The 18,750-nt window shown below is 42.1% G+C and overlaps 1 protein-coding gene across 1 annotated transcript in view; it reads right to left on the bottom strand.

Annotated features, from left to right (window-relative positions):
- The window catches only part of LOC139279837 (chloride intracellular channel protein 4), a 130,789-nt gene that overhangs the window by 63,346 nt on the left and 48,693 nt on the right, over nucleotides 1–18,750 (bottom strand). Inside the window, exon 2 of the mRNA XM_070899092.1 lies at nucleotides 16,940–17,049. Within this exon, the coding sequence (XP_070755193.1) occupies nucleotides 16,940–17,049 (110 nt within the window). The remainder of the gene's footprint in view (nucleotides 1–16,939; nucleotides 17,050–18,750) is intronic.

Here is an 18,750-nt window from a genome sequence, read left to right on the forward strand (position 1 = left end):
TCAATCCATGTGTTGATCACTCTGTGAACGACTTCTTCATGTCAGGTCTCAATTTATCTTTTTACTTTTGTCATGCTGTAGATTGATGTCATTTTTTTCAAAAATTACTTTTTCTACAATATTTACTATTTTATATACTTCACTAAAACACCGTTCAATTTCCTGCTTTCAAGGAGCAAGGCAGCTCAACATTCTCCACACTATTCTCATATCTCAATCCTCTGATACCAGGGATCAGCCTCAGAAAAGCTATAATATACATAAATATTTATGACTCTGGTATGGTGCTATGATATTGCAAGGTCCCACAAACAGCAATGAGATAAATGACTGTTTTACTGGGGAGAACGCCCCTGCCCTTCTTCGAATAGTGCCATTGGATCTTTTGCGTCCACCTGAAAGAGCAGACGGGGCCTCGGTTTAACGCCTCATCTGAAAGATGGAACCTCCAGCAGTTCAACACTCCCTCAGTACGGCACTGAACTGTCAGCCTAGATTTCTGTGCTCAATCCCTGGAGTAGAGCTTGAACACACAACCTTCTGACTCAGAAGCGAGAGTACTACCACTGAGCCAAGGCTGACACCTTGCATAAATAATATGTTTACCTTCAGGCAAAAATAATCACAATGCAAGATGTTGCAGATGATAGGACAGGAAAAATTAAGTGCATACTTGGGAAAACAAAAATAACTTGTGGAATTTTAAATGGATATAATAACTACAAGTCAAATAAATAAAAGAGATTGGTAACTACCACAGGTAGTGGGTTAAATCATCAGCTGATTTAAATTTGATACTAGATGTTCTTTCTGATGAAGATTACAGGAGACTGCAGCATTGATCTAAATTGTAGGAAGCTAAAATTAAAGTAAGTGGCTATCCAGGAGAAAATATTCAGTACATTTGGCTTTTAACGACACCTACACATTGGTTGCCCGTACTTGCAAACATCGCACTGCCACACCTATGCCACGAATATGCAGTCTCCAGAGAATACAACTGCTACACCAGAAAAGACATGCTGATCCAGGCCGACTTGAACACCCTACGACCAACCCATCTCAAATCTAGACGGTCATTCTGAACTGTCGCCAAAGCCCTTCCTTCAGCCATCTCCCCTCAGCCTTGATGACCGATAGCAAAATGCCTGGAAGAACTGTGACGTACGGAATATATTCCTTATAGAGGACTCCACAGTACAACCTGAAGAATTAAATCTTCAGCGCAAACAGTGGACAACCATCAACCACCTCAGAACCGGTCATGGTAGATGCTCCCACCTTCTCCATAGGTGAAAGATAAGCGTCCTCGACCAGGCCAACATCCCCAGCATCGAAGCACTGACCACACTTGATCAGCTCCGCTGGGCAGGCCACGTAGTTTGTATGCCAGACACGAGACTCCCAAAACAAGCGCTCTACTCAGAACTCCTTCATGGCAAATGAGCCAAAGGTGGGCAGCGGAAACGTTACAAGGACACCCTCAGAACCTCCCTGATAAAGTGCAACATCCCCACTGACACCTGGGAGTCCCTGGCCAAAGACTGGCCTAAGTGGAGGAAGCGCATCTGGGAGGGCGCTGAGCACCTCGAGTCTCGTCGCCAAGAGCATTCAGAAATCAAGCACAGGCAGCGGAAAGATCGTGCGGCAAACCATTCCCACCCACCCCTTCCCTCAACGACTATCTGCCCCACTTGTGACAGAGACTGTGGCTCTCGTATTGGACTGTACCACCATCTAAGAACTCATGTTAAGAGTGGAAGCAAGTCTTCCTCATTACCGAGGGACTGCCTATGATGAGGTGAAAGATTAAAGCATCCCCATTATGCGACTGTGGAACTCCTAATCTGACCGTGGAGCACATAAGAACATAAGAAATAGGAGCAGGAGTGGGCCATTTGGCCCCTCGAGCCTGCTCCGCCATTCAATAAGATCATGGCTGATCTGATGGATTCAGCTCAACTTCCCTGCCCGCTCCCCATAACCCTTTACTTCCCTTATCACTCAAAAATCTGTCTATCTCCACCTCAAATATATTCAATGACCCAGCCTCCACAACTCTCTGGAGAAGAGAATTCCATAGATTTACAACCCTCAGAGAATAAATTTCTCCTCATCTCAGTTTTAAATGGGCAGCCCCTTATTCTGAGACTATGCCCCCTAGTTTTAGTTTACCCTATGAGTGGAAATATCCTCTCTGCATCCACCTTGTCGAGCCCCCTTATTATCTTATAAGTTTCAATAAGATTACCTCATTCTTCTGAACTCCAATGTGTATAGACCCAAGCTACTCAACCTATCCTCATAAGTCAATCCCCTCATCTCCGGAATCAACCTAGTGAACCTTCCCTGAATAGCCTCCAATGCAAGTATATCTTTCCTTAAATACGGTGATTAAAATTGTACGCAGTACTCCGGGTATGGCCTTACCAACACCCTGTACAGTTGTAGCAGGACTTCTCTACTTTTATACTCTATTCCCCTTGCAATAAAGGCCTACATTTCATTGGCCTTCATGATTACTTGCTGTATCTGCATACTAACTTTTTGCACAAGGACCCCCAGGTCTCTCTGTACTGCAGCACTTTGCAATTTTTTTTCATTTAAATTATAATTTGCTTTTCTATTATTTCTGCCAAAGTGAATAACCTCATATTTTCCCACATTATACTCCATCTGCCAAATTTTTGCCCACTCACTTAGCATGTCTACATCCCTTTGATATTTTTTGTGTCTTCCTCATAATTTGCTTTCCTATCCAGCTTTGTATCATCAGCAAACTTGGCTACATTACACTTGGTCCCTTCATCCAAGTCATTAATATAGATTGTAAATAGTTGAGGACCCAGCACTGATCCCTGCGGCACCCCACCAGTCACTGTTTAACGGAAAATGATCCATTTATTCCGACTCTCTGTTTTCTGTTAATTAGCCAATCCTCTATCCATGCTAATATATTACCCCCAACCCCGCGAACTTTTATTTTGTGCAGTAATCTTTAATGTGGCATCTTATCAAATGTCTTCTGGAAATCCAAATACACCACATTCACTGATTCCCCCTTATCCACCCTGCTTGTTACATCCTCAAAGAACTCTAGCAAATTTGTCAAACATGATTTCCCTTTCATAAAACCATGCTTACCCTGCTTGATTGAATCATGCTTTTCCAAATGAGCTGCTACTGCTTCCTTAATAATGGACTCCAGCATTCCCCAACAACAGATGTTAGGCTAACTGGTCCATAGTTTCCTGCTGTTTGTCTGCCTCCTTTTTTAAATAGGGGCATTACATTTGTGGTTTTCCAATCCGCTGGGACCTCCCCAGAATCCAGAGAATTTTGGTAGATTATAACCAGTGCATCCACTATCTCTGCAGCCACTTCTCTTAAGACCCTAGGATGCAAGGCCTCAGGTCCAAGGGACTTGTCCATCTTTAGTCCCATTATTTTACCTAGTACTACTTCATTAGTGATAGTGATTGTATTAAGTTCCTCCCTACCTATAGCCCCTTGATTATCTACTATTGGGATGTTTTTAATGTCTTCTATCGTGAAGACTGATACAAAATATTTGTTCAACGTCTCTGCCATTTCCCTGTTCTCCATTATTAATTCCCCAGTCTCATCCTCCAGGGGACCAATATTTACTTTAGCCACTCTTTTCCTTTTTATGTATCTGTGGAAACTCTTACTATCTGTTTTTATATTTCGTGCTAGTTTACTTTCATAATCTATCTTCCCTCTCAATCATTTTTTTTAGTCGTTCTCTGCTGGCTTTTAAAAATTTCCCAATCCTCTGGCCTCCCACTAGTCATTGAGCACTGCCTTCAGAGGAAATTCACAGTCAGCCAACAAGATATCCATGCTGTTACACCAGAAGCTTTGGCCTGGATATCTGACTTAGATACTGACATTTGATTTGTTTTGCTACTACCATACAGAAGAAGAAATGCATTTGGCAAATTTATATCCACCACTGATGAGGTATCAAGAATGGGGACCAGGATACAAAAGCCAAAGAAGAAGAAAGAGCGAAGACCACAGGGATACTCAAAGAAACAATAATGGAGGGAACACACAAATAAAATAGATGGTTCGCCAAATTGCTTATCCTGTTTAAAGTTAAATGGATAAACAGAACCACTGAAATCTCAGCCAGTACCTGAAAGTTGACACCAATTTGTTCACATGGAAGGACAGTTATTGAGTACTATTCAACTTGCCCAGAAGTATACATGGTACACAATACAACAAGCAAAGCAATGATAAGTTGTACGTAAGCTATTTAATGCTGTCTTCAGTGACAATGGGCCACAGTTCGTAAGTTCAGACAATTTGCCAAAGAATGGAACCTCATTCACACAACTTCAAGTGTGAATTTACCTCGTCAAATGGACTTGTGAAGAAGTCAGCATGGATTGTGACGAACCTTTGAAGAAACTGTGGGATAATGGAAACAACTTGTGCAAGAATCGGTTAGCTTACCATATTATCCCAGGGCAGACTATCAATGAAACTGCTTATAAGGAAAATTAGCCAATCTACAATCAAGAAAGATTGACCAAACTAACATTTTAGAGCTGCTAAGTTGTAGAAAAGAACAAAATATCCACAGTTAAAAGTTTTATTTTAATACAAGAACACAAAGTTTCCCAGCACTGAAATCTGGTAATAGCTTAAAATTACACCTCAAATACATGAACAAGGGACACAGAAAGGCACCATCAAGGAACACAAACGTACAAGGTTTGTAATTGCGACAAACTGGCCAGTTGCTTAAGTTAGATATTGTCAGGACATCACAGAAGCCAATGAGAAATGCACTTCTGACTCACCGATTGAGGATGGAACAGCCAGATATTGTCTTCCAACCATATTAACTTTATCATGTGACAGATCAGTGACCAATAGAGAATGAGATTTAAGATCTTATTCCCCTATTTCGAAGAAGAGCAGGGGAGTTATCCCCAGTGCTCTCAATCAACATTACTAAAACAGATCCGGTCATTATCATTTTGCTGCTTGTGGGAGCTTGCTGTGCGCAAATTAGCTTCCGCTTTTCCTACATTACAACAGTGACTACACTTCAAAAAGTACTTCATTGGCTGGAAAGCGCTTTGGGACGTCCAGTGGGTCGTGAAAGGCGCTATAGAAATGCAAGTTTTTCTTTTCTTTCATATCTGGTTAGGAAACCGGCCGCTAGCTGGTGTCTAACAATTGATTATCACAAATTTAATTTGGTAACACTAGCTTGTGCCCCTGGTGTTCGGGGGACCCCAACTCTCCTATCCCAAATCCCACCAGGCAGCTGTTACTTCTCCATCATTGACATTTCAAACCGGTTCTGGAGTATTCTTGTTCAGGTAGACGATCAGTAGCAGGCCAAGTATCAATACTGTAATTAAGCAACGTGTTCGATCCAATTGGACAAATAGGTTAGTTTGCAAGATAACTTTGTAAGCTTGCAATGAGTTGCTGAATGTGAAGTTGTTTTAAACTGGAATAAATCTAGTGGTTATTTCTTTATCATTTAATGGTAAATTATTAGAAACGCTAAAAACAAGATGAACGTGCCAAGGATTATGGACGAATACAGACAGCGTGAAAAAAAAATTAGAACATTAGCAACCCAGCCCAGCTTGGCAAACTAATATCATTGCTCAGTCCATGGTCCAGAAAGAATTTACATTCTTGGCCAGCCTGCTGCTCCCCTGGGCCACACAGCCTTCACTGCAAACGCTGGATAATACAGGAATTTGTCTGTGAATTTGCCCTTGTTTGTCTATGTGAAAGCCTTTCTTTTGTTCCTTCTAATTAAAGGTATTTTGACCCCATAATAGAATCATAGAATCTTCAGCACAGAAGGAGGAAAAAAAATGGAGGCAGCCCCATTATTGTTATCCTTACCTATTATTAATAATACAATACATGTAGCTGCCATACAGTGTACTGCAGGCTGCGGCCAAGGTCATGTAAACCCTAAGAGCAATTTATAAGATTGCTGGGACTCGGATTGTGTTTCAGCCTCATATCACACTATTCATGGCAGCTGTTTTTTTTATCAATGTGTATGTAATCTTCTATCTTCTGCTGCTGTGCTGCTTTGCCTGTTGGGTTTAGATCCTGTGCAGCTGCCAAACCAACTGCAACATCAGCATTTGCAATGGGACAGGGCCACATGACAAAGGAAAGACAGACAAACTTATCTCCTTCAACCAAATCTGCCTATCAAATATTCTAAACAGAAGCAAAAAGAGAAGCAATTTATGATGTTTTCCAACTTATTCTCTTGTTTCCAATCTGTGTCCTTACTTCTTTTAATGGACTGGCCTTCAACTGCCCTCATTGCAAAGGCCAAAACAAATACTAAAATCATGTACTCCTCAAAAATGTTTGACAGATTAAGTATTTACGTTCCTACTTCTCAACATCAAAGCCCATCAAGCAAAAGTGTGCCTTTGTCAAAATTCTGATCTTAAACTTGTTCACGTGCTGTGCACGTCTGTGCTGTGCTCTGAAATGTTATACTAGATAAATAAGGAGGAATTATAAGGTTGGCAGTCGACTCCACATAAAAAAAACACTTGATAAGTAAATAATTCTGTTGAAAATCTCAAATATGTTGGAAAATGTACCCTTTTTGGTCACTCCTGTTTTTTGTCTAGATTTCATAATTTATCACAGACTTCGCCATAATCTCAATAAACTACATTATTATAACCAATTAAATGTAATTCTTCTGCCAACTGTAAAATTAATTTGGTTAGTCTCATTCCCACTGCTATTGAATCCCAGGCACAAAATTGACCACAATTCAACACAGATTGGTAATCTCATTTAGAGAGATTGGGATTAAGGCATATTTCGAGGCTTCATACAGGAGGTTTTGCTGTACTTTTTCTGACTATAAGTGACTTGGGATTACTCAATACTGGCACTGTGTGTCATAAATGGAAAAATTCCATTCCAGAGCAATGGCACCCAAATCATGATAAGCACAAAAGATTACCAAAAACTATATAACTTTGAAAAGTTAACAGTACAAAGTTGCCGTTATACTATAGTCTCAAATTGTACCTGTGGAGGGCGATACACAGGTGACTGTTCTGATGAGAGACACTGTCTCATCTCACCAACTGGTTACATTTTCATGTAAGAGAGATGGTGAGAACATGGGTTCTCTTCCAATATTAAAGACCTGACTGTTACAGTCGCTAGTGAATATTTCAACTGTAATATCACCAATTAATGTATTTTTTAAGTTTATGTGGTGGAAGCTTAATTGTCTTAATGTAGGTCATGGCACCAGAAAACTAGCACTGTGTGCAGGGCAGGGGAGGTATGCAGACAGAATTTGAAGTAGTTGAATATCATTTAGCTCTGAATTCCACCAGTATGAAAAGCATGGATGCCAATTTATTTAATGGGGCCAACTCATGAAGGTAAAGAATGCCATGAGACTTTATAATAACAAAGAGCTGCAGAATGATACACTTGGTGCGAAGCACAGAGATCTCATGCTGCTGCAGATAGATTGGACGCTGTGGCTCAGTGGGCAGCACTCTTGCCTTGGAGTCAAAAGGTTGTGGGTTCAAGCCCCACTCCAGAGACTTGAACACAAAATCTAGGCTGACACTCCAGTACAGTGCTGAGGGAGTGCTGCACTGTCGGAGGTGCCATCATTCAGATGAGATGTTAATCTGAGGCCCCGTCTGCCCGCTCAGGTGGATGGCAATCTTCAAAGAAGAGCAGAAGAGTTCTCCCCGGTGTCCTGGCCAACAGAGATTTTGAGAACTGGGCTGGGCAGTTGGAGCAAAGAGGCCATGTGATGAAACTTTCAACTATACATCCCAGAGTCAGCAACCCTAGTCGCACGAGGACAGAGTCAGACCGGCTCTGGTGCCCCCAGAGTGAAATAGCCTGCCCGCACGTGATTGAACAGCAACTTGAGTGAGACTCTGGAAGAGGTGATGCCAGTGAAACTGTACCCCAACATTAGTCGGCAATTCAGAGGATAATGGGAGAAAACTGAACAGATTGGGTAAAAAGAAAAATCCTTGTATGGTCTACCTGGGGAACTGGGCCACATTTTATTTAGCTTACGTAATTTTTTGTTTTGAAGAGCTATGTATCTCAAGTAAGAATCTGTCCACTAGACTCAATTTCCTTCTTGACAACAACAACTTGTATTTATATAGTGCCGTTAAAGTAGTAAAATGTCCCACGATGCCTCACAGAACTGTTATGTGACAAAAAAGTTGACACTGAGCTATATAAGGAGAAATTGGGGCAGATGACTAAATGCTTGGTCAAAGAGGTAGGTTTTAAGGAGCGCTTTAAAGGAGGAGAGAGGGGTAGAATTTTAGGTAGGGAATTCCAGAGCTTAGGGCCAAGGCAGCTGAAGGACAGCCACCAATGGAGCAATTCAAATCGGGGATGCTCAAGAAGCTAGAATTAAAGGAGCACAGAGATCTCGGGGAATTGTGGGGCTGGAGGAGATTACAGAGATTGGGAGGGGTGAGGTCATGGAGGGACTTGCAAACAAGGATGAGAATTTTAAAATTGAGGCATTGCTTAACCAGGAACCAATGTAGGTCAGCGAACACAGGGATGATAGGTGAACAGGACTTGGTGCGAGTTAGGACATGGGCAGCCGAGTATTGGATGATCTCAAGGTTATGTAGGGTAGAATGTGGGAGGCCAACCAGACGTGCATTGCAATAGTCAAGTCTAGAGGTAACAAAGGCATGCTTGAAGTTTTCAGCAGCAGATAAGCTGAGGCCGGGCGGAGACGGGCAATGTTAGAGGTGGAAATAGGCAGTCTTAGTTATGCAGTGGATATGCGGTCGGAAGCTCATTTCAGGGTCAAATATGACATCAAAGTTTTGAAGAGTCTAGTTCAGCCTCAGACAGATGCTATGGAGAGGGATGGAGTCAATCGTTAGGGAACAACGTTTGTGGTGGGGATCGAAGACAATGGCTTCGGTCTTCCAAATATTTAATTGGAGAAAATTTCTGCTCATCCAGTACTGGATGTCAGAGAAGCAGTCTGACAATTTAGAGACAGTGGTGGTGAGGTAGAGCTGAGTGTCGTCAGTGTACATGTGGAACCTAACGTTGTGTTTTCAGATAATGTCACCAATGAGATGAGAAATCGGAGGGGGCTAAGGATAGATTCCTTGGGAGACACCAGAGGTAATGATTCGGGACGGGAAGAGAAGCCGTTGCAGGTGATTCTCTGGCTATGATTAGAGAGATCAGAATGGAACCAGGTGAGTGCAGTCCCACCCAGCTGGATGACGGTGGAGAGGCGTTGGAGAGGATGGAGTGGTCAACCGTGTTAAAGACAACAGATAGGCCAAGAAGGGCAAGGAGGGATAGTTTACCTTTGTCACAGTCAAAGAATGCCAAGGATGTAATGGGGAAAAAATAGAAAGAGTTCATGGAATCCATTCAGGACAGTTTCCTAGAACAATACATCATGGAACCAACCAGGGAACAGGCTATTTTAGATATTGTATTGTGTAATGAGACAGGGTTAATTAGCAATCTCATAGTGAAGGATCCTCTGGGGCAGAGTGATCATAATATGATAGAATTTCAAATTAATTTTGAGAGTGACTTGGCTAAGTCCAAAACTAAAGCCTTGAACATAAATAAAGCCAATTACATGGGTATGAGGGGCGAGTTAGCTAAGGTAGATTGGAAAAATAGATGAAAAGATATGGTGTAAATAAGTAGTGGCTAGCATTAAAAGAAATATTTCACAATTTTCAACAAAAATACATTCCACTGAGAAACAAAAACTCCATGGGAAAAATGATCCATCCATGATGAACTAAAGAAGTTAAGGATAGCATTAGATTGAAAGAAGAAGCTTATAATGTTGCAAAGAGTAGTAAGCCCGAGGATTGGGAAAGTTTCAGAAACCAGCAAAGGATGACCAAAAAATTGATAAAAAGGGAAAAAATAGAATGGGAGAAAACTAGCAATAAATATAAAAACAGATTGTAAGAGCATCGACAAGTATGTAAAAAGTAAACATTAGTCCCTTAGAAGCTGAGGCAGGAGAAATTATTATGGGGAATAAGGAAATGGCAGAAATGTTAAACAAATATTTTTTATCTGTCTTCAGAGTAGAAGAAAAAAAAAATCTACCAAAATGGTGGGGAACCAAGAATCTAATGAGGGTGAGGAACTTAGCGTAATTAATATAAGTAAAGAAAAACTACTAGAGAAACTAATGGGACTAAAAGCCGACAAATCCCCTGGATCCGACGGCCAACCTCCTAGGGTTCTAAAAGAGGTGGCTGCAGAGGTAGTGGATGCATTGGTTTTGATATTCCAAAATTCCCCGAGATTCTAGAATGGTCCCAGTGGATTAGAAGGTAGTAAATGTAACATCACTATTCAAGAAAGGAGGGAGAGAGAAAACAGGGAACTACATTCCAGTTAGCCTGACATCAGTCATCAGGGAAGTGCTGGAATCCATTGTTAAGGAAGTGGTATCAGGCACTTAGAAAATCATAACATGATTAGGCAGAGTCAACATGGTTTTATAAAAAGGAAATCATGTTTGACAAATTTATTAGAGTTTTTTGAGGATATAACTAGCAGGGTAGATAAAGGGGAACAAGTGGATGTAATATATTTGGATTTCCAAAAGGCATTCAATAAGGTTATTACACAAGATAAGGACTCATGGGTTGGTAGTAATATAATAGCATAGATACAGGATTGATTAACGGACAGAAAACAGAGAGTAAGGATAAACGGGTCTTTTTCAGTTTGGCAGGCTGTAACTGTTATGTATTGTCCATGTACATTAACTGTGTAGTTACAATGGTGCGCACACAAGGGGTACTGTGGTGGGAGACATGAAAGTACCTGCGAGACCCTAATCCTAACCCTAAAAGGCTGTCCACCACACCTGAGGGACACTCTGGAGTTACACAATAAAGGACCAAGGTCACAGCACTTGCTACAACACTAGACTGTGTGGAGTCAGTGATTTGAGTGCTACATACATCACAGTAACTAGTGGGGTGCCGCAAGGATCAGTGCTGGGGCCTCAGCTATTTGCAATCTATATTAATGACCTAGATGAAGGGACCGAGTGTAATGTATAAGTTTGTTGACGATACAAAGCTAGGTGAGACAGTAAGCTGTGAGGAACACAAAGAGATTGCAAAGGGATATAGATGGACTAAGTGAGTGGGCAGTAATGTGGCTGGTGGAGTATAATGTAGGGAAATGTGAGATTATTCACTTTGGTTGGTCGGAAGAATAAAAAAGAGAGAATATTTTTTGAAAATGGTGAGAATTTTTTAAAATATTGATGTTCAGAAAGATTTGGGTGTCCTCGTGCAAGAAACACAGAAAGCTAGCATGCAGGTACAGCAAGCAATAAGGAAGGCAAATGGCATGTTGATCTTTATTGCAAAGAGGTTGGAGTATAAGAGTAAGGAAGTCTTGCTACAATTGTACAGGGACTTGAGAGACCACGCCTGGAATACTGTGCACAGTTTTGATCTCCTTATCTAAGGAAATATCCATTTGCCTTGGAGGTGGTGCAACAAAGGTTCACTAGATTGATTCCTCTGATGAGAAAGCTGTTCTATGATGAGAGATTGTGTAGAATGCGTCTATACTCTCTGGAGTTTAGAAGAATTAAAGGTGATCGGATACAAGATTCTGAGGGGGATTGACAGGGTAGATGCTGAAAAGTTGTTTCCCCTAGCTAGAGTGTCTAGAACTAGGGGGTATAGTCTCAGGACAAGGGTAGGCCATTTAAGACCAAAAAGAGGAGGAATTTTCTTCACTCAGAGGGTTGTAAACCTTTGGAATTCTCTGTTCCTGAGGGCTGTGGATGCTGAGTCTTTGAGTATATTCAAGGCTGAGCTAGATAGATTTTTGGATTCTAGGTGAAATCAAGGGATATGGAGATCGGGCGGGAAAGTGGAGTTGAGGTCGATGATCAGCCATGATCTTATTGAATGGCAGAGCAGGCTCGAGGGGCCGTATAACCTACTTCTGCTATATTTCTTATGTTCTTATGTTCCTATGGATGGGCAATAAATGCTGGACTTGCCATCGACGCCCACATCCCAGGAATGAATAATAATAAAAAAATTACCAGGTTCTAATTAACAGAGCCTTTGATGCTCAGAGGAAAGTGCGGATTTAATATTTGTCCCAACTTTTATTGAACTGGTCACGGCCATTGGGGGAAAATATGATGTTTATCACATGAAGGAATTTGAGGCAACAGATGAACTCAGTGCTCATACAAAGCCCTACACTACGGAGCTGTGAGAATGTGATGAATGGGCTCTCTGTCTTGCCAGTGCAGAGACCAAAAAGTGGAATCTGTAATCTACTTGTGAGCCTGCTGCTTCCCGTATGATTTCCACTGCTTGTTAACACATCCATAGTTCACTAAGGGGTGACATTCAAAATCAGGACAGGAATTTGCTTAACCCATCGCACATTACAGTATCAGAGTAGGATTTACCCCTTAGAAATACTCTTTTTTTATTCTTGCAGCCTTTGTCACTTTTTTAAAATCCAAACTAACACAGTCAATGCTATTCCAACTCTTACACAGTACTTTCTGCAGATTTGTTCTGTTTCACGTTAAGACATGATTCCTGATGCTTAAAAGCTTCTGCTGGTGCATATATATCCCATAGATAAATTTCAAATAAGGCAGCATAAGACGATCAGAGGCCAGAACTATAAACTGGTGAAAATAAATTTAGATCAGATACGAGAAGGAACCTCTTTATGCAATCTGCTAGGCAGGGTGGGAGAGCTGCCGGTCCCAAAACTGGGGGGGTTTGGAAGGGTGGTTAAGCAGCACATTGTCTGCAGTGGGGGAGGTAGAATTTGTTCCGGTGGAACCTGGATTTCCAGCCCAATTTGAAATCCTGGCACGTTCCGAAGTGGACTCACAATAATCCTACCCGTTATACGAACACAAGAAGTAGGAGAAGAGGAGGCCATTCGGCCCCTCGAACCTGCTTCGCCATTCAATAAGTTCATGGCTGATCTTCTACCTCAACTCCACTTTCCTGCACTATCCCCATATCCCTTGATTCCCTTAATATCCAAAAATCTATCAATCTCTATCTAGAATATATTCCAAGTCTGAGCCTCCATAGGAAGAGAATTCCAAAGATTCACCACCCTCTGAGTGAAGAAATTTCTCCTCATCTCAGTCCTAAATGGCTCATCACTTATTCTGAGACTGTGACCCCTGGTTCTAGACTCCCCAGCCAAGGGAAACATCCTCCCTGCATTTTCCCTGTCAAGCCCTGTAAGAATTATATATGTTTCAATGAGATCACTTCTCATTCTTCTAAACTCTAGCAAATATAGGCCTCGTCTACAAACAAATGTATCTTCCAAGAATACATCAAACCATGTATCTTTCTCATTTATGTCCTTAACAGTGCTGATTAATGGTAGGGGTGTTGAAAGCACATTGGCCTGGGTTTTTATCTGGTTTTTGTCTCTCCCAGGAGATCACATGGTTCCGGTTGGGGTGGAACATAGAATGTTTCAGTGTAAGGGGTGTCGCAGTTGTGTGGGGAAGACTGGTTGGGCTGGGTTCTCTTTACCTTTCCGCCATTGTTCATAGGTTTATAGGTTTATATGTAACCTTCAGGGCTGCCGACCGAGGGCCTTGCGGCTCTGTCGGCCGGCGCGAACATGATGGGCCAAAGTGGCCTCCTTCTGCACTGTAAATTTCTATGTTTCTATTTAGATGTTAGACTGGTAGATGTTGAATATGGGGGGGGTGGGGGGGAGGAAAAGGGGGAGGTTCAGTAGGCTGAATGTCTTTTTCCATCCTTAACTTTCATTGTATTCCTGTATATTTTTTTAATTCAGCAAACAAAGTGACCGTCCATAAGAAAAAAGAAAAACTTACATTTATATAGCGCCTTTCATGACCACCGGACATCTCAAAGTGCTTTACATCCAATTACGTGCTTTTGAAGTGTAATCACTGTTGTAATGTGGGAAATGCGGCAGCCAATTTGCGCACAAGCAAGCTCCTGCAACAGCAATGTGATAATGACCAGAAAATCTGTTTTTGTTATGTTGATTGAGGGATAAATATTGGACAGGACACCGGGGATAACTCCCCTGCTCTTCGTCAAAATAGTGCCATGGAATCATTTATGTCCACCTGAGAGGGCAGATGACGCCTCTGTTTAACATCTCATCCGGAGGGCGGCAACTCCGACAGTGCAGCGCTCCCTCAGCACTGCACTGGAGTGTCAGCCTAGGTTTTATGTGCTCATAGCACAGAATAGCATCAAGGTTGAAAAGTGTAAAAGATGATATAATCAAAAGTAATAATTGGGTCGTAGCAGCTTAGGTTTTGAAGGTTGGTGCGGGGGTGGGGAGGCATGGGGGGAATCACTGCGAGGTAAAGTATTTACAGTTTTAAGGTCCTGGGACAAAAATAAGTTAGAATAGGCAATTGTGCATTGACTTTCACACCGATGATGATGCAGGGAGCAGGAAAAGCATGTGGAGAAATGAGAGAGAAAAGCCAAGAGCAACACTGACCATGGGAGCGTTGATTAAGTAGAGTGACGTCACACTGGAATTGCGCACCATTTCTCGAGGAGCTGTAAACCATTTACAGGGTGATTGGACCTACCCCAAAATGCTAAACAAATGAATGCTCCATCACCAACAGAACTTGTCCTTCTCTGAAGTATTGCTTCCATTGTTAAGATGACAATTCAGTTTACAGCATAAAAATGACAGCTACCACTGAGACAAAAAACTAACATGAGTCACACAACCAGCGGCTAGACATTACTGTTGCAGATCCTGGCAGATATTCTTTTGTCTATTGTTTGAATGCAGGTGGTAACCTGTTTATTTTAAGTGAGTTAACACCCTGTTAAAATAGCAGACAGAGAAATGTTATATGAATGCACTGAGTGCTCATTTGTAGTAATTTCTGGGCTCAGTTGTGAACTGCTAGGCACTGTTGGATAGTGTTTACTAAAACTCACTCTGAAGTGACAGAAGGGCAATTAAATCATGTTGTAGCTTTACGTTATTAAAGTCCATTTACTACTTCCTTCACATTATACCCATCCCAGCTGCAGAGATTTTCTTTTGCCATCAGCAGATTTATTTAGCGTTCAAGGCCAAGCTAATGCTAACAGAATGTAATGCAAGCATAAAATATCAGATGTGCTGCCAGGTTAATCCGCTTCAGGATATTGTGAAAATAAATCTGCGCCCTTGTTTTAAGGTATGAAAAGATTAAAGGATGCAACTGTTAAAAGGGACATATTTGAACTATTTGATCATCGTAAATTCCAACTTTCAAATACTGTAGTACACCCAGTCTCTGAAATAAAGTTAGGCATTGATCAGCTTTACCTCTTTACTGCCAACATTCTGACACCAGTTTCATTTTGTTCACAAATGTAATATATAGAATCAGAGAATGGTTACAGCACAGAAGGTGGCCATTCGGCCCGTCGAGCCCGTGCCGACTCTCAGCTAGTCCCACCCCACTGCTCTTTCCCCTTAGCCCTGCAATTTTTTTCCCTTCAGATACTTATCCAGCTCCCTTTTGAAAGATAAGATTGAGTCTGCCCCCACCACCCTTTCTGGCCATGCATTCCAGATCTTAACCACTCGCTACGTAAAAAAGTTTTTTCTTACTTTGTCTTTGGTTCTTTTGCCAACCACCTTAGATCTGGGTCCTCTAGTTCTCGACCCTTCTGCCAATGGGAACAGTTACTCTCTATCCACTCTGTCCAGACCTCTCTTGTCAACTGACTTTTACAGTTAAAACTGCATCCCGTCTGGAATTTCTTCTGTGCAGGTCAGGTTGGAGATTCCTATTTAGAGAGCGGCCACTTCACGTGACAGAGACACACAGAAGTCTGATGTGATAATGTCGCTATTTCAGGTGCGGTGATTTCATATACATGGTTTTGCATGGAGAACATGCTTTTGATAGGTAGTAAAACACAGTGTTGGGTGTGAGGACCTCTCACAATCTTCAATGTTCCTGAGCTGCACCACTCTGACAGAATCTACTACTGAATTCAGATTGGAATCATTTCCATCTCTATATGAAACATGTTTCATGGTGAATATTTAACACTCACTGAAAGGTGCCATTCGCTTTCTGTCACATTGTTAGTTAATGCCTGTTAAAATACTGAATAGGGGCTTCCTTTTTAAATTAGATTTTGTAATTTTTTTTGGGGGGGTCATGATTAAAATGAGGTTCAAAGAGACCGAGCTGTGTGAGGGTCATTTTGAACTATCGTGTGATTTCCCACTTTTTTGGGTTGGCATCAGTGGAGATAGTGGGAAAAGCTCCTGGGATAATCCTGCTGTGCGCTCATTTCCACAGTGTGACAGAAATCAAATTGAGCAATCGAGAAAGAATTGCATTTATATAGCGCCTTTCGTGACCTCGGGACATCCCTAAGCGCTCTACAACCAATGAAGTAGTTTTGAACTGTAGTCACTTTTGGAATGTAGGAAATTAATTTTTTTCTTCTTAAACACAACCTCCTAGTGGCCAAGGAAACTGGTTGATGCTGTGCCCCTGAGAGTAGAAAAATATTATCTGTGTCATCAGTGAATTCCATTTCCGCCTGACAGGAGAAAATCCAACCCCATGTAAAACGGAGGAGTAAATCGCGGACAATTCAGCTTGGCTAGTTCCGTATTACCTTTTAATCTTGATCAGAGGCTGATTGAAATTCTTGTTCTAGCTCAGTAAAGGTGGTACCTAATTTGGGTCATGTGCTCATGTGTTGGACCAACTTTCCGGAAGGGAGTTTGATTATCCAGTGGCAGCATCAACTCGTGGCTACTATGTATACTGCAAAGCCTTGGGTATAAATCTGAAATTATGCTGGACACTCGGCCACAATCTTACCTCTTAAGATCAACTGTTGTGACATTGAAGACCACGCCCTTCAGCCACAAGATCATGAAGAGGCGTTGAGAGAAGGGGCAGTTACCGATGCTTTCTCCATCACTCCCTGCCTGCAGGAAAATGAAACAATAAAAAAACGATCAGTGCCACAGAACAGCTCTATTTTCTGATGCCCTTGCCCAATGTGCCAGTACAACGTACAGTGTGGGCATTTTATTCCTTCCTTACTATACTTATTATTTCTTTCCTGCTAACTCTTTCCATAAATGTTTCCAACCGTGCATTGTAGGATTTAAACTTGTTACATTAGGCAAACAGTCAAATTGCTGCTTCCCCAACATGCACATCATTAAGTGTTGCCAATCATCATCATCATCATCATCATCGGCAGTCCCTCGGAATCGAGGAAGACTTGCTTCCACTCCCAAAGTGAGTTCTCTGGTGGCTAAACAGTCCAATACGAGAGCCACAGACCCTGTCACAGGTGAGACAGACATTCGTCAAGGGAAGAGGTAGATGGGGCTGGTTTGCCGCGGGCTCCTTCCGCTGTCTGCGCTTGACCTCATCATGCTCGTTGCGTTGAGACTCGAAGAACTCAACACCCTCCCGGATGCACTTTCTCCACCTCGGTGGTCTTCGGCCAGGGTCTCCCAGGTGTCAGTGGTGATGTCGCACTTTACCAGGGAGGCTTTGAGGGTGTCCTTGTAACGCTTCCGCTGCCCACCTTTGGCTCGTTTACCATGAAGGAGCTCCGCAGAAAGCATTTGCTTAGGGAGTCTCGTATCTGGTATGCAAACTATGTGGCCTGCCCAGTGAAGGTGATCGAGTGTGGTCAGTGCTTCAATACTGGGGATGTTAGCCTGGACAAGGACACTGATATTGGTGCGCATGTCCTCCCAGGGGATTTGCAGGATCTTGCGGAGACATCGGTGGTGATATATCTCCAGCAACTTGAGGTGCCTTCTATTCATTGTCCAGGCCTCAGATCCATACAGGAGGGCGGGTATTACTGCAGCCCTGTAGACCATGAGCTTGGTGGTAGATTTGAGGGCCAGGTCTTCAAACATCAAAAACCCATACAACATCATTGTCATAACTGGATAGGTCAGATAGAGGGCACATCATTGGGTGAATGGACATCCAGCCATACAGACCAGTATTGTCCTAGGTTTGACCAATGGATAACGTGCTGAATTATATGATCTCATCCAGGGCAGTGGAAGGAATACCGTTATTGACTTCAGTGTGCCCGAGTTGTACAGGGGAAGGTTGCACAGCATTTCTGCCCTTGACCACTATCTAGTGGTCCCTGGTGGAATTACAAGTGTCTAGATGTATGGTGAGAACAGGAATCAGATGCAACTCCGACGCCCCGGACAGCCAATCGTCTGCTGGCACTCACTGCCAAAGGTTATGCATGAAGATTCACCAGTTGGGTGGCATAATGGAGAGTGGTCAGTGCCCTTGGAACTGTACCCCAATCAGAGGTGGTGAGAAAACGCATTTTTTTTAAAAACTTATAAAACACCAACATCCTCTCAACATTTGATATCTTCAAATCTTTTTGCGGTTTCACATAGAAATTTGTGTTCAACTTAATACAAACTTGTTCTACTAAATCTTTAAAAGTGGTTGTCTGTTCCATTGTTCCCAGTAAGTGACAATCTTCAAAAGTATCCTTGAAGTGACAAAGGGTGTAATTGTATATGATCCATGGATTCTCTGTGCGTTATTGTTAAAGAGTATGTATGTAGTTTAATTGCCACAGAATTTCTGAAACCCTGTGGGATATCTTGGGAAGGGTACAGCTG

Source organism: Pristiophorus japonicus, chromosome 14 (assembly GCF_044704955.1).
Source record: "Pristiophorus japonicus isolate sPriJap1 chromosome 14, sPriJap1.hap1, whole genome shotgun sequence".
Taxonomy (NCBI): Eukaryota; Metazoa; Chordata; class Chondrichthyes; family Pristiophoridae; genus Pristiophorus; species Pristiophorus japonicus.